The sequence below is a fragment of the Gracilinanus agilis genome, chromosome 1, assembly GCF_016433145.1.
Source record: "Gracilinanus agilis isolate LMUSP501 chromosome 1, AgileGrace, whole genome shotgun sequence".
Classification (NCBI taxonomy): domain Eukaryota; kingdom Metazoa; phylum Chordata; class Mammalia; order Didelphimorphia; family Didelphidae; genus Gracilinanus; species Gracilinanus agilis.
The window spans coordinates 725,582,922-725,606,378 of NC_058130.1; the positions used below are offsets into that span (position 1 = coordinate 725,582,922).

The 23,457-nt window shown below is 46.5% G+C and overlaps 1 protein-coding gene across 1 annotated transcript; it reads left to right on the forward strand.

Annotated features, from left to right (window-relative positions):
* The first annotated feature begins 12,490 nt into the window (after nucleotides 1-12,490).
* KISS1R (KISS1 receptor) lies at nucleotides 12,491-22,779 on the forward strand. Its single transcript, XM_044685334.1, has 5 exons — nucleotides 12,491-12,755; nucleotides 14,216-14,340; nucleotides 17,637-17,772; nucleotides 19,138-19,379; nucleotides 22,372-22,779. The coding sequence occupies exons 1-5, from the start codon at nucleotides 12,491-12,493 to the stop codon at nucleotides 22,777-22,779; spliced, it is 1,176 nt and encodes a 391-aa protein (XP_044541269.1).
* The last annotated feature ends 678 nt before the right edge of the window (nucleotides 22,780-23,457 follow it).

The following is a 23,457-nucleotide window of genomic DNA, read 5'->3' on the forward strand; positions in this document are numbered from 1 at the left end:
CGGGCGCGGGGCGGCCACGGCTCAGCTCCCTTCGGCCCCGCCCAGCCCGGGGCAGGGACGAGAAACGGAGCGGGGCGGGGACACCGGGGACCACACCCACCGGGAGCTCCTCCCACCTGCCTTATCGTTAATCCCACCAAAAAATCCCTTCCTCTCCAACCCCTACTAGTCGTTCCCATTTGACTCTGCCACCTTCTACGGGTGTGTGCCCTTGACGACAAGCCGCTTTCCCTTCCTGGGACTGATTGTTTCTTCATCCGAAAAAAACGGAGGGGCCAGTCCCTCTGAGAGCTATTCGGGCCTGGCTTTCTAGCCCGGATTTCTATAAAGCAGAGGTTTTCGGTGTTCTGGGGACCCCTGGGGTTCCCCAAACCTTTTCAGGGGATCTGTGAAGTCAAAACTCTTTTCATAATAATACTAAGACGTTTTAGGTCCTAGTTGGGTAAATCTTGATAGATTTAACCCATTTGGGGACAGATACTCAAATTGTAAAGGTGTAAAGAGACCCAAAAGTTTGAGAACTCCTAGTCGATAGACAGGGCTCTACCACTTCGATGCCAGTTCAACGAGTACTTGCCATGCCGATGGGGCACTGTGCTAAGCAATGGGAATACAAACCAAAAAATGAAAGCAATCTCTGCTCTGTGGGACCTTAGAGATTGATAACAAAAAGCAATAGGTCTGTACAATAAGTGCAGAATAGATATTTAGATCGGGGAACATAAAAAATTGGAGTCAGGGGAAGGCAGCTGGGTGGTTCAGTGGATTGAGAGTCAGACCTAGAGAAGGGAGGTCCTGGGTTCAGATCTGGCCTCAGACACTTCCTAGCTGGGTGACCCTGGGCAAGTCACTTAACCCTCATTGCCTAGCCCTTACCACTCTTCTGCCTTGGAACCAATACACAATATGCATTCTAAGATGGAAGGAAAGAGTTGTTTGTTTGTTTGTTTGTTTGTTTTTTTAACAGCAATTAGGGGAATCATTTCTTATAGAAGACAACATGCAAACCATGATGCAGTATTCAATTTTAACAGCCTGCTCACCAAAAAAAAAAAAAAAAAGATACACAAACATACTTAAAAAAAAAAAAACTTACCTTCAATCTTGGAATCAATACTGTGTATTGGTTCCAAGGGAGAAGATCAGTAAGAATTAGGCAATGGGGGTTAAGTGACTTGCCCAGGGCCTTATAGCTAGGAAGTGTCTAAGGATAGATTTGCATCCAGGATCTCAGATCTTTAGGCCTACCTTTCAATCCAATGAGCCACTTAGATGCCCCCACAACCAACTTTTAAGTTTAATCAGCATTATTGACATTTTTCTCCTTCACTTTCTTAAATCTAAATAATCAAAGATATAACAAATTGAGTCCTGATTTGTAGTGTTGCCAATTTCCAAGGTGTAAATAACACTGATAATCTAGCAATGGGTAGGAAACCAGTTCAGTATCCTCATTTTACAAATGGGAAATTGAGGCTAAAAAGTTAAGTGGATTTGCCCAGGATTAGGTCCAGTCTCTAATTATGGCATTCTACCACCACACCACCTAACTGCAGGCTAGAATGGCATGAGCACAGACCCATATGCCTCCACAGACTATGTCCAAAGAACCTTCAAGACTTAAAGACTTTTCTATTTTCCATGGCTCTTATGGCCAGTTTATAAAGAATTCTACTGCTATTATTGATCTGACAGATGATCTCACTTACAAATAGATAACTGAAGAGAACCAATAGGAGGAAGGGAAGAAAAACCAGATTAGCCTGAGCCCTCTGAAACTGCTTGGAGATGTTCCAAAATGGTGAACATATGGCACACATGCCAAAGAGAGCACATGGAGGTCCCTGGCTTGACCAGCTAGGAGGCTGGCCCCACCCTCAAACACAGGGGATAGGGCATTCTAGCCTCTTTCCACTCAACCCCTAGGCTCCTAGGAGTTGAGCAAGGGTGGCCCCCATATCCTATGGCCCCTGGGAGCCCAGCAGTGGAGGCAGCCACTCCCCTCAGATTGGTGATAGGTTCTCCATACCTATCACCCTGCAAAAGGTACAAAGTCCTTTTAGTCTTTGTGGACCCTTGCAGGGTGAATAGAACAGGTAATGGTCCTTCTTTTGTAAGCAAAGAATTGGCTGGGTCCACGTGGGGGGGCAATAAGAGAAACAGAGTCTCAAATAAAAATCTGAGACTCTTCTTTTGACTCCTTTTTTCTGATCCACACCTTTTCTTTTGGCTCCAAGGCAGAAGAGTGGTAAGGGCTAGGTAATGGGGGTAAAATGACCTTCCCAGGGTCACACAGCTAGGAAGTGTCTGAGGTCAGATTGAACCTGAGACCTCCCATCTCTAGGCCTGGCTCTCAATTCACTAAGCTGCACAGCTGCCCCTGTCCACACCTTTTCTTATTGGAAAACTTTAAGTTCTTAGCAAACCAACAGTCAAGAGGTTAACATTCTACTACCCTCCCCCCGCAACCTCCCCCTCCCAGTCAAAAATGCAGCTGCTTGGGAAGCCAAGGTCAAAACCTCAGTTTAGCAGAGAAAAGTATTCCCAGATTTAGCTTGCTGATAATCAGGTAGCTGAAAGTCCAGCCTGGTTCTTATCTTCGCCTTGAAGCTTCTGAAGCCTCTTTGTATGGTCTAAGTTGTAATGGCATTTCTACACAACCGTAAATCTTTCTCTGTGTTTTGGGGTGAAAGGGAGTTTGAATTTCATATTTAATAAACTTGTGACTCAATGGCACTTTGAAGTTAACAGTCAAGGTCGTTTCTTTATCAACTAAACTGTCCTTATCAGATTATCTGGAGATGATAAATAGATTTCAACTAGTCCAGGCCCTCCTGATTTTTGCACCGCCCCTAATTAAAATACCCCCCCCCCCAGCAAAATCTAGGACTGAGCCCCATTCACCAAGCCCTAAGGGAATGTGCTAATGGAATCCTCCCTAATCCTTTCTAGGAGGATGGAGAGGAAATCACACACCCAGCCCAAACAGAGGGATCCAACCAGCTAATATGCTTTGCTAAGGGTTGAGCCACTGGCCCCTTCCTTTTAATAGGACTCAGGCACTGGGAACCCTGTCACTTCCAGGAAGGGAATGATGATGTATTCCTCTAATGGTACATCCCGGGTGGCCATGCTCCTACATGCAGTAAGGGGGTGGGGCATGCTGTGGGGGTGGGGTGAGGCATGGCACAGGTCCCTAAAAAGTTCCAAAAGGTTCTCCATCACCGAGATAGACAATAGTTGACCATGATAAAAACTTAGCTGTATGCCTCTTCTGGGCATAAATATTGGCCTAGGAGACAGCTAGCTGGCTCAATGGATAGAGAGCCAGGCTTAAAGATGGAGGGTCCTGAGTTCATATCTGTACCCAGACATTTCCTAGCTGTGTGAACCTGGGCAAATCATTTAATCCTCATTGCCTAACCCTTACTGCTCTTCTGCATTGGAACCACATTGCCATTTCTATTTGTTGAGGGTTTTTAAAAAATAAACAAAATAATTGTTGGCCTAATCAGAGCTGAGCCAACCATTTGTCCTTCCCTAGATGTTAAGTTAAAAGAGGAGTGTTAATCACCTGAAACCCAGCCCATTTTCCAACTAAGGCAGGCTTGGAGCCGGAGGCAGAGAAAAACTCTAAAACCTAATTTCTAGTAGGGTCCTGTCAGTGACCAGCCGAACCCAGTGAAGACAAGCTAGAAACTCTATGATATTCTTGACTCAGCCTGGCACTCAAGGCCTTCTTCAGATGCCGCCAGATTCCTTTTTCCATCCTCTTTCCATCCCTTCACCATCCCTACCACTCTCCCAACACAGGATCACAGCTGCCACAGCCAGTGATCTGGAATAATAAAAAGCTCCATCCTGATGCTAAGTTCTTAGAAGGAGCTGTTAGAATGGGATCCCCAAAAGGGATGTTCACAGGCTAGACCAAACAACAGGCCCAAGGGCTCCACCCGGCTATCTTGATAACCTAGTCAGCTTGAACTACCTTGTCCCAAGTATGAGCTAGAGAGCTTTCTGTGCTATGCTTTCTAGGCCCAGAATCCTACCATATATTTGCAGTCTTTATAGTCCATTTTCCCCTTGTGAATAAATGTCTCAGAGTCTGTATAACTTTAGCCAAGAGGGGAAAAAGAATCTCAGAGCAAGAAGGTAGCTCAGAGACCATCAACAAACCCATCCCTAAACAAGCATCCCCTCTACAAGATCACTGATGTGTGGTCAATCCAGCTCCTGCTTGAAGGGCTCCAGTGAGGTGGTAACCTTCCCAGGCAGCCTACCCCACTTTTGGGTAGGGCTAATTGTTGGGGGGGCCTGCTAGGTAGTGAAGTGGTTAGAGAGCCAGACCTGGAGTCCGGAAGACTTATCTTCTTGAGTTCAAATCTAGCCTCAGACACTTCCTAATGTGACCCTGGGGAAGTCACTTAATCCTGTTTGTGTTAGTCTCCTCATCTGTAAAATGATCTGGAGAAGGAATGGCAAGCCATTCCAGTGTCTTTGCCAAGAAAACCCCATATAGCTTGCTGGCTATGTGACCCTGGGCAAGTCACTTAGCCCTGTTTGCCTCAGTTTCTTCATCCATAAAATGAGCTGGAAAAGGAAATGGCAAACCATTCCAGTATCTTTGCGGAGGAAAATCCAAAAGGGATCACTGAAAGGATGCAGCTGAAAACGACTGGAAACAAAACTGTTAGAAGTTCTTCCTTATGTCAAGCTTAAATCTGCTTCTCTGCATCTTCCATCATTGTTCTACATCCTGCCCTCTAGAGCGTAGCTAAAAGAGGCTAATTCCTCTTCTACAAGACAATCCTTCAAATACCTGAAGAGAACTATTGTGTTCTCCCTAAGCCTTATCCAAGCTAAACATCCTCAGTCCCTTAAACCAATCCTAGAAGTCCTTCACCATCCTGGTCACCCTTCTTTGGACACTCTCTAGGTGATCAATATCCTTCCTCTACTATGGTATTCTGAACTAAGCACCATGATCTTGATAGGAGTCCATCCAGGGCAGACTGCATTGGAATAATTATCTCTCTGTTACTGGACAATACAAATCTCATACCACAGCCAAACAACATAGTCTTTTTGGCTTCCATATGGTCAGCTCATTGTCAATGTTGCTGTCAAATCACTGAGCTTGCAGTCCCCTAAGACTCTAAGATCTTTTTCAGAAAAGCAGTGATAGATAGTAATACCTCTTGCATCTTTGTATTTGTGAGGTGGTTTTTTCCTTAACCCAAGTGTAACAGTTTACATTTGTCTCTGTGAAAGTTCATCAGGAGCAACTCTGACACAAGCTTTGTTAAAATCTAAACAAATGATATCTACAAAGTTACCCTGATTTGCCAGCCTATTAGTGCTGTCCAAAAAGGGATATGAGTTAGTCTGGCATGACTTGTTCTTGATGAAACCCTGCTGGTTCTTTGTAATTGTTTCCTTTTCTAAATATTTTCTAGCCAATAAGACATCTCAGTCTGGGAAAAGATAATGAAATCTCTTTTCTCCCCAGTGGCAGACGACTACATAATGGTGAGAACCATAATCAGATATTCTCACAATTTTGGCTGTTTCCACTTAAATGTTTTTCTTGTCTTTCTTTTTAACCAGGACAAAACTGACTTGGGAGAGTGGGGAGGCTATGTAGGCATGCTAATATCTGGAAAGGATTGTGATTTAAATTGAAAAAAAAAAAAAGATATTTAAAAGCCTTCTTTTAATTTTTTTTTTAAGCCCTTAACTTCTGTGTATTGTCTCCTAGGTGGAAGAGTGGTAAGGGTGGGCAATGGGGGTCAAGTAACTTGCCCAGGGTCACACAGCAGGGAAGTGTCTGAGGACAGATTTGAACCTGGGACCTCCCATCTCTAGGCCTGGCTCTCAATCCACTGTGCTACCCAGCTGCCCCCTAAAAGACTTCTTTTAAAAAACAACATTAGTCCAGTTCTATGGACTGTAATTTACACACTTTATTCTCTGGGCACAGATCCTGATGCTTCGACTCAGCCAAGTGGGCTGGTGAAAAGGTAGAGGAAAAGGGTAGAATATTTTTTTAGTTAATTTTTTTTGTTTGGGTTTTTTTAAGACTCCAGCAGTATTTTCTTTTCCCTGATGACATGTAAAAATGATTTCTGGCATTGTTTTCTAACATTTTGAGTTCCAGATTCTCTCTCGCCTTCCTTCCACCACCACCCCAACAAGTGACAAGCAATTTAATATAGGTTATACATATGTTATTGTACAAAACATATTTCCCTATTTGTCATATTGTTGAAGAAGACATGTGCCTCACACACAACCATGGAGAAAATAAAGTAAAGAATAGTTTGCTCCCCTCGACATTCAGACTCCATCAATTCTCTCTCTGGCAATAGATAGCATTTTTCATCCTGAGTCCTTCGGCGTTGTCTTGGACCATTGTATTTTTGAGAATAGCTAAGTCAAGAGGGTAGCATCTTGAAAAAGGCAAAGGACTTTGAATGACTCATTCATTCAACAAACACTTACAAAGTGCCTACTTGTGCAGGACCACACTGTGCTTGGCCCTGGACGAGACACAAAGGTGAAGTGAAAAATGGTCCCCAACCCCGTGATGTTTTATAAACAAATAAAGGAAGAACACCAATAATTATAACATCTACTGTTACGTGCCTTAGAGATGGGCAAACAAAGGGCTTTCTGAGGTCCAGGGAGGAATATCCTTAAGTGGGTAAGGCTCTCTGGAGGAGGAGGGTTCTTTTATGCTTTAAAGGAAGGGTATACAAAGACGTGAAAAGAGGAGGACATGAAGGGGTGATAAAAGAATTCATTCTAGGCACAGGGAACAATGTGAGCAAAGACAACAACATTTAGATAGCTCATTATGATTTACAAAGTATTTACAGTATGTTATCTCCTTTATCCTCGCCACAACCTTGGGATATAGATGCTATCATTATCCCCCCCCCCTTTTTTTTTTTACAAATCAGGAAACCAAGGCAGACAAGTTGAGTGACTTGCTCAGAGTCATGCAGCCAGTGTCTGAGGTCAGATTTGAACTCAGCTTTTTCTGACTACAATCTAGCTCTCTATCCACTATACTACCTAGCTCCTACATGAAGAATGGAGAATGAATATTCTGGTCTGGCTCTCTGCTCCAATAATTCCTCCATAGCAACCCTAGGCAAGTCATGAAACTCAAGTTAAATAAGGCCTCTCAATCCATTTTCCCATCTGTGAAGTGGGAACAATAATAATGCCTATGCTAGCTAGCTACCTCGCAAGATTGTATCATGAAATTACTTTGTAAAGCTTAAACATTTTAAGGTTTTAAATATTTTATTATGTTTCATTATTTATGGTGCTTATATTTTTATATTTTATATTATGTTTATGTTTAATGATTTACATTTATTTAATTTACTTTTTTTAAAGTTTTATTTAATGATTTAAATATTTTATTATTGTTACTAGGAAAAGGGGGATGGAAACTATTAGTTCCTTGGTATAGAGAATTCTCAGAGAGAAAATTCTTTCTTTCAGAGCAAATGAACACTTTTCTTCCCAGCTTACAGTCCTAGAGAGCTGCCTGCCTGCGGTTAAATGACTTGCCCAAGGTCACGGAAAGCCAGGATGTAGCAGAGGTGAGGCTCTAACTCAGGTCTTCCCAGCTCCAAGGCCAGCTCTCTCTCCACCATGCCATGTTGCTCTGTGTACTACTGTTACTAGGAAATGAGAAATCAGAGGCCAGCATCAAGAGGGAGAAGGAAGTACGGTAGGATAGAAGATGAAGACTCATATAAGCAAGTTGCTGCCCAGAATTCCCAGCTATCTCCTGGTGGGGTCCTGGGCTCAGCCTGACTCAGGCTGTTTATTGCCCTGGTATTTTGTGACTGATTTCTAAAAGTAGTGAGTCATTTGTTTGTCCTTCAAAGGTTAGCCAAAGGAGTTTTACTTTGTCTTAGAAGGAAAAGAATATTCAACCGAGATGTATGTTGAAGAGATGGAGACCTGATCCATTTAAGCAGAGCTTCCCTGACTCTGAATTGCCCATCATGGTCTAACAGTCCAGCATCAGACGGTACCTGGAAGCTGCTTTGACTTCAGGTGACCAGGAAGACATGTCACTAAGCAGAACCATCAGTCCCTTAAGTCAATCAAGCCTAAAGGATAGTTTCAGTATCTTTTTTTTTAAACCCCCACCTTCCGTCTTAGAATCAATATTTTGTATTGGTTCCAAGGCAGAAGAGTGATAAAGACTAGGCAATGGGGGTTGAGTGACTTGCCCAGGGTCACCCAGTTAGGAAGTGTCTGAAGCTAAATTTGAACCCAGGACCTCCCATCTCTAGGCCTGACTCTCAATCCACTGAGCTACCCAGCTGTCCCCTTTCAATACCTTTTAAGGGAAAACCAGCCCAATTTGTCTGGGGGTAGGTTATTGCTCCTACCACAATGACCACATTGCCATTTCTATTTGGGGCTGCAATAGCCATATTACTTAAGGAAATCAGACAAAGGAAATCCTGTTGGTGTATTCTGGGGAGATGTCCTGATTTCTGCATATGGAAATTTGAAGGGGAGGCTAGATGAAGCCTGTAGGCCTAGCTGAACCATCCTGACTGACATGTCCCTCAAGTTGCCCCCCAACACTCCTCTGCTTGGAAAAAGTAGAGGGGAGAGAGGGGGCGTTGCCTCCTCACCATATGCATGACCCATCAGCTTCTACTACCTGGGAACTGAAAGCCTGTACCCAGAAGAGAGAGCCATGGAGATGACAAGCTATGCGCCAGTATAACCTTGAGTACTCTGGACCTTGAGCGTTCTATAAATAAAGGCTTTTTCTCCTTGAATCTCAAAGACTACTGGGTACTTTTCCAATGTGTTTATGCCATATTATGCATTGTGCTTCTCTGGTATTTGTGTTCTCCCAGAATCTCTTGAGTTTAACCCGACAGGCCTTGTCTCCGTCTCTAGCTCTGCCCGTCTCTATTTCTCGGCCTCTCCAGTGATCCTACCAAGTGGTCCTCTAGCTTCTCTGCTCAAACACCTCCCATAGCATGGAATCCACTACCTGCCCATTCCAAGGGAGGACATTTCACATCCCCTTGCTAGATGGCAAGATCCATGAGGGAAGCATTCAGATGTCAGTGTCTTCTTCTGGGTCTTGCCTCGTTGTCAAGCTTCTACCAATAGCCAGGGAGGTAGGATGCTGCCCTTTCCAAACTCCAAATGCAGCCCATCCACATATATAGTTTATTGTTGTTTGGTCCTGTCTGACTCTTCTTTCCCCCATTCGCTAACACATTGCTTGGTACACTAGAGCTGCTTGATAATGTTTGTAGGTTGGCTTGAGCACTCTTTAGGTCCCTTCCCCACCCTAAGACTTTTTTTGGACCAGAAGGAAGTCGCTGGAACTTAGCTACTGAAGGCCATGGAGACCTTGACCTGGAAGTATAGTCAGATCTTAGTTTTAGTCTTGCTCAGGAGTTAATTGAGATTGCTAGATGTTTACACATTGTAGACAGGACACTGGGGGATCGAGAGTTGACCACTAATTCTAGCCGTAACAATTCACAAAGACTATCCCAAGTATGGCAGGGTTGTGTCTGGTCCTATTAAAGGGAGGATTCACAATTTAATTGCAGTCAATCAGCATTTTATTTTATTTTTACTTATTCATTTAGAATATTTTTTTCTTTTTTGATGCTATATTTTATTATATTATCGATTTTTAAAAATTTTAAATTAATTAATTTGGAATATTTTTCCATGGTTACATGATTCATGTTGTCTTCCTTCCCTCTTCCTTCCCCCTCCCAGAGCCAACAAGCAATTCTACTGGCTTATATATGTATTATTGCTCAAAACCTATTTCTACATTATTCATATTTGTAATAGAGTAATATTTTTATTTATTTTTATTTTTTTAAACCCTCACCTTCCATCTTAGAATCAATACTGTGTATAGGTTCCAAGGCAGAAGAATGGTAAAGGCTTGGCAATGGGAGTGAAGTGACTTGCCCAAGGTCACATAGCTGGGAAGTGTTTGAACCCAGGACCTCCCATCTCTAGGCCTGGCTCTCCACCCACTGAGCTACCCAGCTGCCCCCAGAGTAATCTTTTTAAAACCCAAACCCCCAATCATATACTCATAGAACCAAGTGTTAAATCATATGTTTTCTTCTGCACTTCTGCTCCCACAGTTCTTCCTCTGGATATGGATAGCATCTTTCTCATAACTTCCTCTGGATTGTCCTGGATCATTGCATTGCTATTAGTAGCAAAGTCTTCAATGAACATTTTAAAGTAACATTTTAAGTTAAGAGGACCCAGAGAGAGCAATGTCTCAAAGGAGGAGAAAATATATAGAAGACTATATGGTCAGCAGTACAAAAAGCTACAGAAAAAACTAGGTGTAGATAGCTCAGTATAGAGAGTGCTAGGCCTGGAGTCAGGAAGACTGGAGTTCAAATCTGGCCTCAGATACTTCCTAACTGTATGTCCCTGAACAAGTCACTTAACCTCTGATTGCCTGACAAAAGGATCCACTGGAGAAGGAAATAGGAAACCACTCTAGAATCCTTGTCCAAAAAGCCCGGTGGATGGGTTAGGCAGCTCAGTAGAATGAGAGCCAGGCCCAAAAGACAGGAGGTTCTGGGCTCAAATCTGGCTTTAGGCCCTGGACTTAATTCTACTTAGCCTTTACAGTTCTTCTGCCTTGGAACTAATACATAGTATTGATTCTAAGAAGGAAGGTGAGGGTTTCAAAGAAAGGAAAAAAGAAAAAGAAAACCCCATGGATAGCTATAGCCTAGATAGATAGGATAGATAGATAGATAGATAGATAGATAGATAGATAGATAGATAGATAGATAGATAGATAGATAGATGGTGGGATACAGGGGGTAGGTAGTGAGAAAGGGTCGTTTTCTGGCTATTTGTAGAAGCTTGACAATGAGGCAAGATCTAGATTCTAGAGGAAGGAGTCTTGGACCTGGAATCAGAATGAAGGGGTTAGGGGGCAGCTGGGTAGCTCAGTGGATTGAGAGCCAGGCCTAGAGGTCCTGGGTTCAAATGTGACTTTAGACACTTTCTAACTGTGTGACCCTGGGCAAGTCACTTGACCCTCATTGCCTAGCCCTTACCACTCTTCTGCCTTGGAGCCAATACACAGTATTGACTCCAAGATGGAAGGTGAGGGTTTAAAAAAAGAAAAAAAAAAAAAAAGAATGAAGCTGTTGTTGGCAAGGGAAGTCCTTGAGAGCAAAAGAGATAAATGAAACCTGTCTCCTTCATCACAGAAGGGAGATGGAGTTCTTCTAGAATAAATTATCCTCTACACTGTTAGTCTGGGGGACAACTAAGGCACCGAGTGTTATCTGCTTGTCAGATACAATCTCTGCGGTTAAGCTTAATTTTTTTTTTTCTTTGCAAAGAGTAGGTTTACTCTGGAAGTGCCTGCCAAGTAAAGACAAAAGACAGCCAGGACTTTTTTTTTTTTTTTTTAAATGGAAAGAGTTAGACTAGATGTTGGAGGCTCCTTCTAGCCTCAACATGCTGTGATTTAAGGTTCCTTCCAGCTATGAACATTATCTCTGTTTCCATTTGAAAAGCTGGCTTGGGCAAGAGCAATTGAACTTGTTCTCCTTGGCTCCAGAAGGCAAGATGAGGAGCAGTTGGGGGAAATGAGAAGAAAGGAGATTGCAGGTCAATACAAGGAAGGAGTTGCTATCACTTTACCAGCTATTCCACGGTGGACCCATGCCTGCTTGGGCTCTCTGTTGCTGGAAGTGGCTAGATGTTAGGGGTCCGGGTTAGGAAGATGAACCTCTGGGGTGTGCAACAACTCTGAGAATACCTGGCAGCTCCCCAACCCCCTCCCCCGGGTTCCAATCCGGCTTCCCCTTTTGGATGCAGGATTTCGGTCTGTTTGGGGGAAGGAGATGAAGAAGAGCAATCGGAAGAGATAAGAGGGAGATGGAGAGAAGAAAGGAAGTGAAGGTGGGGAGGGGAGAGGAGGAGGTGGAGATGGAAAGCAAGGGGAGAGGGGGGTAGGAGGGGGGAATGCAGCAGTGGGCAGGCAGTATATAAAGGGCGGCTGTGGGTTTACCGACGACTGCTGACAGAGGGAGGGAGGGGGAGAGAGAGAGGAGGGAAAGAGAGAGAGAGGGGAAGGAGGGAGGGAGGCAGAAAGAGAGAGACATTTGCAACGTGGATCTCACCATTCCCCTGCATCTCTGGCTGACCGAACTGGAGCGGGAGATTTCCAGCGCTCTCTGTCCGGACCCAGGTGTGGCACGTGGAAAGCCAGGAGGGGAGACAGGGGGAGCTCCAGGCCCACCCTGCCCTTCTCTGTCCAGCCGTGTCCAGTTCTGTCCTAACCTAGCCCAGAGTCCCCCTTTCCTCTTCCCCAACCCCGAGATCCCCAAGGGCTCTACCCGTTCCACTTTCATCCTTACTCTTGGGACAGCAATACGGGAGGGCATCCTGGAAGAAGGCGCAAGATCAGTCCGGGAGCATGCACCACTCTGGGGGGCCAGGGCCCGAGCCCGTGGTCAATGCTTCCTTTCCGGCCCTGAATGAGTCGTCCTGCCAAGGGGCCGGGACTGGGAGCGGCTGTGCCAACAGCTCCGGGCCAACCGGGCCTCCGCGCCTAGTGGACGCCTGGCTGGTGCCGCTCTTCTTCGCTGCTCTCCTGGTGGTGGGGTTGGCAGGCAACTCGCTAGTCATCTACGTGATCTCTAAGCACAAGCAGATGAGGACCGTCACCAACTTCTACATCGGTGAGCCGGAGAGGAACCCCGCCCCTGCCAGGCCAAGGGGGTCCCGTCTTTTCCAGAACTCCCCTCTGGGCCTGTCCCCCAAGTGACTTGGAGAGGACCGCCAGCAGGGTAGGCCGGGTCTCTCCTCCACCCCCGGCCCTTCCACTTTGCCCATTCCTGAAGATGGCTTGCCTTCAAGGTTCCCAGCTTCCCCCAACTGAACGGGGCGCTGTAGGGGAGAAGGGAGGGCGCAGGCTCCTGACTCCGGTATCCTCAAACCGTTAGCCTTGGGGGAATGGAAATGGCGAGGAGTCCAGTCCCCTACTCCCAGCCTGCAACGCAGAGTTTCGCGCGCAGTTCTGGGGCCAGGTTTTCAGAGAAGATAGACCAGAGAGGGGCTTGACCAGTGCTTGGCCCCAGAAGGGAGAACTCCGATGGGAAGTGCAGGGAAGCCGATTTGGGGATTTGGGTTTGATATGAGGAAAAGTGCCTTAACGAGCGGAGCTGTCCAAAAATGAACTGATTTGGGGGAATGCTGAGCTCCTCCACACGGGAGTGTCAGGAAGTATCCTGGACGGCCGTCTGGCAGGGAAGCTGTAGAAGAGAGCCTCACACACTCGGTCTCTTAAAGCCCTTTCCGGCTCTTTGAAATCTAGGAAATGGGGATGGAGAGAGGCCACTCTCAGGCAGTAAGGAATGAATGGAGTCTGAGGACTAGGGTCCCAGGCTTGGCTCTGCCTACAAGCTGTCTGACCTCACTTAGGCAAGCTCAAGCTCTCAGTCTTTTTTTTTTTCTGCCCTTGGAATGAAGGGTCCCTAGATGTCTCTAAAGATCCCTCCCCTCCCCTTAGCTCTGGCATCTCTGTTCTGTATTCTAAAGATGCCACATTTTCTAAGTGGATCCTACACTCTTCGGACAAAAACAGACTCCTCTTGCACTGGACTGGGGATACTGAGGGATTCTGGGACCCCTTTAGGGAGATGGGGAGCTGGATTTGTAAAGACCCATGGGAATAGCTGACTGAGGGCACTAAAATCAGTGCTCTGGGTTTGGGAAAGGAAGTTGGTAGTGGACGATTGTATCGCAGCCTGGACCCTGTTTCCTACTCAGACTCTTGGGGATTTAATGTAGGGAAACTAAGGCAAAGAACAGTGAGGGACCTGCCTCCTTGATGGTGATGCCCGCTACAGATGACAAGGAGGGGAGGGAAATCTCTCTCCCTTAGGGAAACTAGAAAAGGAAGCCTGTGTCTCCTCTTTCCGACAGGGTTTGGCAGGGTCTTGGAAAGAAGAGGATTGGGGGTAGGGTGGCAATGAATTCTGATGAGTCAGGCTGTAATTAAAGCAGGGTGGGGAGGTACTGAGGGCTGGATCTCCTGTTGGCAGTTGGGGGAGGGGAGTAAAGAACTTGAACCAGACTTGTCCCTCAGTTTACCTGTCTTCCCCAACTCCCCACCCTGTTCCCCTTCACCCTACTTCAGCCAACTTGGCAGCCACAGACATCATCTTCCTGGTATGCTGTGTGCCCTTCACGGCTATGCTCTACCCACTTCCCAGCTGGGTCTTTGGAGAATTCATGTGTAAGTTTGTCAGCTACATCCAGCAGGTGAGGAGGGGGCTTTGGGGTGTCCTGTGCAGGGGATGGGGCTACCTGAGTAACTCTACCCAAATTGTCCTCAAACCCTTTGGCTGCCTGCTTCCCACCTCCCCATTTCTCCCCTCTCCTGTCTAGCTCTTCTCAGTTTTTCTTCCCTTACTCTATTCCTCTCTTCCCTCTTGTTGGCCACCTCTCTCATTGCCTCTCTTTTCCTTTGTCTTGCTTTCTCCTCTTCTGACTGGTTCTCCATCTTTACCTCTGGCTCCCCATCTGGGTCCTTATCTGTCCTCTCTGTGTGTCTCTTCCTTCTTTTCCTCTCCTTCCCAGTCTATCACTCTGTCTCTCTGTGTTACCACCAATCTGTCTTTTCCTGTCTCTTTTAGCTATTCTAATTGTTCAGTCTCTCACCTTCCCTGTCTCTTCAATTCTTTTCCTTTAGTCTCTCTCTACCTCTGACTATCCCTCTTCCGCTTCTTTCCTTTCTGCTTCTGCCTCTTCCTCCTATTATCATATGTCATGTTATTATCTCCTCTCCATTCTCTGTTTCTTCTCCTTGGATCTCTGTCTCCTCCCTCTCTTTTTGTCCCTTTCTCCCTCTGCCTCTCCCCTCTTCTCCACCTTTCCTCTCCAGTTCTCATGTTATTCACTTCTTTTCTCTCTATCTCCATCTGTACGTATTTCTCCATTTGGGATTCTCTCTCTTCCCTGTCTCCTCTCTTTTGGATCTCTCTCTCTCTCTCTCCCTTCCTTTTTGCCCCTTTCTCCCTCTGCCTCTCCCCTCTTCTCCACCTTTCCTCTCCAATTCTCCTGTTACTCTCTTCTTTTCTCTCTACCTCCATCTGTACATTTTTCTCCATTTGGGATTCTCTCCATTCCCTGTCTCCTCCTCTCCTTAGAGCTGTCTCTCTCCCTCTCTTTTTGTCTACTTCTCCCTCTGCCTCTTCCCCCCCTCCCTCACCTTCTGTCTCCAATTCTCAGGCTACTCATTTCTCTCTCTAATCTCTGTCTCTGTGTCTTTCTCCCCTTATGTTCCTCTTGGTTCCTTATCTCTTTTTCTCCCTTTCTCTTCTTGCCTTCATTTCCTTCTCTCTTTTCCTATTCCCCCCGATTCTCCTTCTCTATGTTTCTCTTCCCTTCCTCCTGTTCTTGATTAGCTCTGTTCTATGCATGGAACACCTATGGATTTATATGTGCCATAAAAGCTCAGGGCTGGGTTAAGTAGGAGCCCACCCCTACTCCCCTCTCTTCCTATCACCTGCTTGTGTCAAATCTTCAGCTACATTTCTTTCCAGTTCTCTCCATCTCTAGCTTGTATCTCTTCCTGAGTTTTTGTATCTCTCCATGTCTCTGTCTATGCTGTCAGTGACTTTTTACCCAGCTCTGAGATCCCTGGAGGACAGCCACATCAGGCATTGCACACAGTTTTTGTTGTCAAGTCATTTTTCAGTCATGTCTGACTCTTTGGACCCCAGTTTGGATTTTTTTTTAAACCTTTACCTGCTGCCTTAGAATCAATACTACTACCTTAGAATACAATTCCAAGGCTGAAGAGTGGTAAGGGTTAGGCGATGGGGGTTAAGTGACTTGCCCAGGGTCACATAGCTAGGAAGCATCTGAGGCCAGATTTGAACCCAGGACCTCCTGTCTCTAGACCTGGTTCTCAATCCATGGAACTACCCAGCTGCCCCGCAGCTGGGATTTTCTTGACAAAGATAACTAGAGTGGCTTGCCATTTCCTTTTCTAGTTTATTTTACAGATGAGGAAACTAAGACAAACAGGCTTAAGTGACTTGCCCAGAGTCATACACCTAGTAAATGTCTGGGGCTGAAACTCACAAAGCTGAATCTTCCTGATTCTAGGCCCAGTGTTCTATCCATTATGCTACCTAGCAATTCATTGGCACATAGTAATAATAAATTTAAGAAGAATTGAATGGCTATTTTATTGTCCTTGTGCTCTTCTTCCTCTCTTTATTCTCCCACCCAAAGAGGTCAGGGCTGCTCTCTTCTTCAGTGACTTGGGGCATTCGAGACCCAGGTCCCTATAGGAGGAACCTCCAGGGGCTCAGCCCCCCTTTTCCAGGACAGGATGGGGGAGTCGAATCACCCCAGCTTCAAGAACCCTTCGAGGATCTCTCTATTCCAAGTAGTCTTAAGGCTCTTAGAAAGGTGGTGGTAGACTGAAGGAAGAGTGAGGCAACTTCCCCAACCTCCTTGCTCTAAAGACAGAATTCTTTAGGCAGCTAGGTGGTATAGTGGATAGAGCACTAGGTCTGGAATCAGAAAGACCTGAATTCAAATTCTGCCTAACTTTGTGACTCTGGGAAAGTCACTTAACTGATGTTGGTAAACTGGGGATAATAACAGTACCTACCTCTCAGGGTCTAGGGAGGATCAAATAGCATTATATTTGTAAAGAGCCGCTATATAGCAGACACTTAATAAATGCTCATTTCTTCCTTCCTTTTCCCTTCCTAGACCCTGGGAACACAGCGGGTAGCCAGAGGCAGGCATGAGCCAGGGAAGATTGCATGAAGCTGGGGAGGGAGGTGAATGTTTGATGATATAAAGCAGTGATTCCCAAAATGGGTGCCACTGCCCCCTGGTGGGTGCTGCAGCGATCCAAGAAGATGGTGATGGCCACAGGTGCATTTATCTTTCCTATTAATTGCTATTAAAATTTTTTAAAAATTAATTTCCAGGGGGCTAAGTAATATTTTTTCTGGAAAGGGGGCGGTAGGCCAAAAAAGTTTGGGAACCACTGAAAAGTGACCAGAAATGGAAAGAAGGTAAGGGAGTATTTAACCCAGAGAGAGGCACCAGGGAGGAGAGAAGGGGGAAATGAAGGGTGGGAAAGGTGACATACACAGGTGGGAACAGGGGAGGGCAGGGGCTAGAGAGGGGGAACTTTGGCCTCCAAGACTGGGAGTTGGGATGGAGGGTCGAAGAATAATGACAAGAAGTGATAGCAGTATTTGGAGGCAGGTATGGCCAAGGGAGGGCAGGAATTAATGGTAAGAACTTTCCCAGAGTAAGGCAGCATCTCTCGGGAGGTAGCGAGACCCACGTCATTGGCACTCTTCAAGGAGAAGTGGGATGACCACTGGTCAGAGATTTTGTAGAGGGCATATTTGTTCAGTCTTGGCCCAGATGGTCTCAGAAGTCCCTGGTGGTCTCAGAAGATCCTGTGATGGTTGGGGTTGGGATGGGGTAGGAGCCAAAGGGAGGGTGGGAAGGAGCCAAAGAGGGAGATCAGGAATTGAAGAGGAGGACTTGGGGGCCTGGGACCCCCCTTCTCTCTCTAGGTGTCTGTCCAGGCCACCTGTGTCACCTTGACAGCCATGAGTGTGGACCGCTGGTACGTTACCGTGTTTCCCCTGCGTTCCCTACGCTACCGCACCCTCCGATTGGCCTTTGCTGTGAGCCTGGGTATCTGGGTTGGTAAGTGCCCACAGCCCTGGGAAGACTTATCCAAGAAGTGAGTGGGGTGTCTGAGGCTGCCAGGTTTTGTTTTGGGGAGGGAATAGAGACTGAGCATCAGAGACTCGAACCCAGACCCCCTGCCTGGAGAAGCATCCCAAGTGGGGACTCTGGCCTTGCTTGATTCAAGTTAACCCCTAAATTCCCAGCTCCCACTGGAGCAGATTCAGGGGGCTATGACCCCAGAGTTTCCACTGAGGGGCATTATTATTATGAATGATGACCATCTTATTGCAATAGCTCCAGTTCCTATATATAATGCTCTCAGGCTTACAAAGTCCTCTCCTCTAAGGTCCTGAGCCATCATACGATTCCCGTTCCCCAGAAAAGGAAACAGTCAGATTTAAGGCTGGAAGCAACCTTCCCCTCATTTTACAGATGAAGAAACTAAGTCCTAGGGAGGCATGCTTTGCCCACGGTCACATAGGGAGTGAGCAGCTAGACTAGAATTCAAATCCCAAGTAAATCCTTTGTCTCCACCTCCAGGGCCAAGGACCTCTGGGTTTGCCAGACCCTGAGGCTGACATACATCCCTGGGCTCAGAGATCCAGTGTCTGCCATCTCTAATTACCTCCCCACTCCCCCTACAGCTGACCTAGAGCTTGAAGGCCTGTAGACCTTATAGACTTTACAAGCATGACCCAGCACTTAACACAGTGCCTGACACATAGTAGGTGCTTAGTAAATGTTAATCAATTGATCACTTTTGATACATGAAAAAAAGCCTCTAAAGCAGATACCATGGATATTATTATTAAAACTTTTATCTCCTGTCTTAGTAACAGCTCTTTGATAGAAGGGCAAGGGCTAGCTAAACAGGGGTATAAGTGACTTGCCCAGGGTCACACAGCTAGGAAGTATCTGAGGCCAAATTTGAACCCACATCCTTCTGACTCCTGGTCTGGTGTTCTATCCACTGAGCCACCTTGTTGCTCCTACTACAGGTATTATTAACTCCACTTTATTGATGAGGAAACAGGCTCAGAAAATGCCAATGACTTTCCCAGGGCCAAATAGCTAGTGGGAGACGGATATAGGCTTCAAATGCAGGAAGCCCCAGGACTCTTCCATTACTTCTCTGATTTGGAGTAAAATCCCTGCCACTCACTAGAACTACATGACCTCAGACAAAGTCACTTCAGTTCTCCAAGTCTCAGTTTCCCCATCTTCGAAAGAACAAAGGTCTTGAGATCCTGCTTCGTGCCATTATAGGAGAATGCAGCCTCCACCCTTTGGGCTGGGAGGATGGGAAGAGAAAAGAGATGGGTGGGAAGGGGATGACCATCCAATTCAACTTAAGGAAAGAGTTCATCTCTCCTCCCTCAGGGTCCTTCCTGGTGTCCATTCCTGTGCCCATGTACAACCGACTCTCCGAGGGCTACTGGTTTGGGCCACAAACATACTGCATCGAGGAGTTCCCATCTGTGACCCATGAGCGTGTCTTCATCCTTTACAACTTTCTGGCCGTCTACCTGCTTCCTCTTCTGACTCTCTGTGTCTGCTACATGGCCATGCTGTACCAGATGGGACGACCTACCGTCGAGCCAGTGGCTGACAATAACTATCAGGTGCGCCCGGCCCTCCCTCCAGCCCTCCAACGCCCTGGCCACCCTGGGTGCTGGCAAGAATAGAGAAGGAGGCAGGAGATGCAGTCCTGCCTTCGGCGAGCCCCTCACTGAGCTACAACAGGGATATTCATAAAGATTCAGAGCTGGAAGAGATCTGAGAAATCCCTGAGTCCACTCTGGCCTCCAGACAGGGAAACTGAGGCCAAGAAGTGGCATAGTTAGGCAGTAAGAAGCAGAACTTGGACTGGTCTGAGTCTTCTGATTCCAAACCATCTCCAAGTACCATCGCAGAGGAGATATGAATTGCCCCCTTGATAAGTTCTTACAGGATCAGAGATCCAGAGCTAGAAGGGACCTGGAGATGCCATTTTACAGATGAGGAAAGTGTGGTCCGGGGTCACAAAGCCACAGAGTGTCAGAGGCCATATTGGAACCTAGATCTTTCTCAGTCCAGGTCTAGTTCTCCATCTGCTAGGCTATGCTGCTCTTGAACAAAGGCTAGATGGTTGTTTGTCAGGGAGATTGTAGAGGACATTTTTGTTCGGGAATGGGGCCTATATGGTCTCTGAGTTCCCTTCCAAGACTGAGATTCTGGGACCCTGGGGTGACAGCCGCTGTCCCCTGAAGGCTACCCGACCAGAAGAAGGTCAGACTCTTGGCCTTCACCTTCTCTTGAGCTCCATTCCACTGAGAACGGCTAAATGGTCTAGTGCAGTGATTCCCAAAGTAGGCGCCACTGTCCCCTGGTGGGTGCTGCAGTGATCCAGGAAGGCGGTGATGGCCACAGGTACATTTTACGAAAAAGGTAGAAACATTAATGCATATATCTTTCCTATTGATTGCTATTAAAATTTAAAAAAATTAATTTCCAGGGGGCTAAGTAATATTTTTTTCTGGAAAGGGGGCGGTAGGCCAAAAAAGTTTGGGAATCCCTGGTCTAGTGGATAGAACACAGAACCTGGAGTCAGGAAGACCTGAGGTCAAATTCTGCCTCAGACATTCATTTTACACTGGGCTCTTGTGACTTTGTGACTTAGTCTTAGTTTCTTCACCTGTAAAATGGGGATAATAATAGCATCTTTCTCTCAGGGTTACTGTAAGGATAAAATGATATATGATATTTGAAAAGCACTTTGCAAATTTTAAAGCACTATATATAAATGTTGAATATCATTATTATTATTACTGCTATTATCCACATTCTTCTTCTCCCCCAGTCTGGCATTCCAGATATGACCAAAGACATTTAGAAAGCAGCCAGGGCTTTGCCTATGCTTAGGTACCCAGGGAAAGTAACTGAGCCCTTTAGTAGGCAACAAGCCTTGCCCAAGGTCACCCAGGTATCATATAATAGAACAAGAATTTGAATTCAGGGCCTTGGACATGTTTTTTTCCTTATGCCAGGTTACCTGTGACCTTTTTTGTAGGCCTGTCTTTAGATCTTGGTTTCCTCACTGGTAGGCGGCCTGATACCCAGAAGGTTCTCTCCAGGCCTCCTATCCACTGCACTGAGGGTGGGTGAGTGGGGTACAAAAGCTGCCCTCACCTACCCTCTGGCCAAGCACCCAAGTCTCGGGATGTCCCAGGTCTTGGGCCACAGATGAGACACTGAGCCCAGACCTTCTGAGAAGGAGTTGAGTGGAGGAACAGCAAAGAATCACAGGATCTCAGAGTTGGAAGGGCCTTCAGAGGCAGCCTAGTCCACCGAAGGTGACAAATATCCTCTTGTAAAGGGGACCCCCTCAACAACATCCCTCATAAATGCTCATCTGGGTTCCTCTTGGAGGGTTCTAGAAATTGAGAATTCCTTCCCCCTTGAGCACATTCCACTTTTGGCCACCATTTATTGTTAGAAAGTTTTGGAGTCTAGCTGGGAATGTATCCCTCTGCAACCCACCCACTGGTCTTAATTCTCCCCTCTGGGCCAAATAGAACATGCCCAATCCCCACTCCACTCTGCTGCCTTTCAAACATAAAGACAGCCAGCTTGTCTCCCCAAATCATCTCCTCTCCAGGTTAAACATCTCCAGTGCCTACAATTGGCAAGGTCTACACTCCTCTGGATGGAGGGAGTTAGGGAAAAAGAGGGGAAGACAGAAGAAGGGGCTCCGGATAACAGCCTCTGAGGCTTGTGCTTCTCTCCTGTCTTCTTTCTCTATCTCTTACTTCCTCCCTCTCTTCTTCTCCCCTTCTTCCTTCCCATCTTCCTTCCATTCTTCCATCCTCTCCTCCATTATTCTATCATTCTCACTCTCTTTCCTTCCTTTGGTCCCTCCTTCCATGTTCCCTTCTCTCCTTCCCTCCATTCCCTGTATTCATCCCTCCTTGTCTTTCCTTCTATCTTCTTTATCCATCTCTTCTCATTATCACTCCTTTCTCCCATTTATTCTTCCTTCTATTCCTCCTTCCATTCATTCCTACCTCTATTCTTTCTTCCTTCCTTCCTTCCATGCATCTCCTCTACCCATGCCTCTCCAATCATCTTTCTGTCTCTTCTATCCATCCTTCCATTCTTCTGTCTCCTTTATCCATTTTTATTCCTACCCCCTCTCCCATCTCAATACATCACTTCTATTTCCTTCCTCTGTCCCTCCTTCCTTCTGCCATATCGTTCATCCTTTTCATGATTCATTCATCTCTCCTTCCATTCATCTACTCTATTATTCCTCCTTTTTGTCTCTCCTATCCCTCCTTCTAATCTCTCTTCCACTCCTCCTTCTGTCCTTTATTTATCTCTCCATTCTTCCACCTTCTCCTCTATTCACCCCTCCCTTCTTCTTCCCTCCCTCCTTTTGTTCCTTCAATCTGTCCCTTCCTCCTTTCCATCTCCTCTCTTTTATTCTTCCTTCCATCAATCTCCTCCACTCCTTCTTCCTTTTATCCGTTCCCTCTACCCTTCTAGTCTTCCATCCATCTCCTCCATTCCTCCCTCCTTCCTATATCCTCCGTATTGTCCCTTTCCTTATTTTCCCTTTTCCTCTCTTGGGCCTAGGTACAGCTGCTGGCGGAACGTTCAGAAGCCATGCGGGCTAAGGTGTCCCGCTTGGTGGCTGCCATTGTGCTGCTCTTTGCTGTGTGCTGGGGCCCCATTCAGCTCTATATCCTCCTCCAGACCTTCAGTCCTGGCTTCCAACATGACTTTGCTGCCTACAAGGTGAAGATCTGGGCTCACTGCATGTCGTACAGCAACTCCTCCCTCAACCCTGTACTTTATGCCTTCCTAGGAGCCAACTTCCGCAAAGCTTTCCACAAGGTCTGTCCTTTGGCTGGGCGTGTGGGCAGTGCCAGCATCCCTAGTGCCAACCTCCATACGGAGCTTCATTTTGTGTCCTCCGGGCCACCAGCTTCCCTCCGCCAGCCCCAGCCGGAGGGAGAGGTCCCAGCCCCAGTGGCCCAGTGAGGCCCTAGGGTTGATCCACTGGCATTGGCTGTCAGGGAAGGGCAGCCCATCCTAGAACCGTTCCCTCACTCGCTACCAATTCTTCAAGCTAGATTCTTTGCAAAGGCATAGAAAGCCAAGATTCTTGCCTGCAAAGAGCTCCCAGTCTGGAAGAGGAGGCAAGATCCACTTAAAGGAAACCAGAATAGGACAGCCAAAACCCAGCGCCAGGGGGCTGGTTGAGGTCCTAAACCCTAGAATCTGAGAGCATGGAGGAGCCTTTGAAGGCCCTTAACTCACCTCTGACATGAGGCCGATCCCCATCCTCCCCCATTGCAAACGCCCTCCCCTCTGCTCCCAAATACTCGGTATGTATTTTGTGTGTTGGCTCGTCTGTGCTCATACTGCTTCCTGCCCTTCCCAATAGAACATATATGTTCCTCAAAGGCAGACGATGCTTCCTTTTCTGCTCTTTGTGTCCCTGGAGCCGAGTGTAAGGTATCAGGCACACAGTAGGCAGATGAATGATATAGAAGGGGGAATAGGAGGGAGAAAAGAGGGAACTTATCCACAACCACTCAAGAGTTAAAGACACCTCCAGGACCAGAAGCCAAGTCTCCGGGCTCCCAGCCTGTGGGTCTTTTTTTCCCTCCTTTAAACACTTATCTTCTGCCTTAGAATCAATATTGTGTATGTACT

Bases quoted from the DNA above. Each gene is read 5' to 3' on its own strand.
- KISS1R (XM_044685334.1), top strand. From the start codon at position 12,491: ATGCACCACTCTGGGGGGCCAGGGCCCGAGCCCGTGGTCAATGCTTCC. The intron at 12,756-14,215 runs GTGAGCCGGAGA...ACCCTACTTCAG, and splicing joins CGTCACCAACTTCTACATCG to CCAACTTGGCAGCCACAGAC. The intron at 17,773-19,137 runs GTAAGTGCCCAC...CTCCTCCCTCAG, and splicing joins GAGCCTGGGTATCTGGGTTG to GGTCCTTCCTGGTGTCCATT.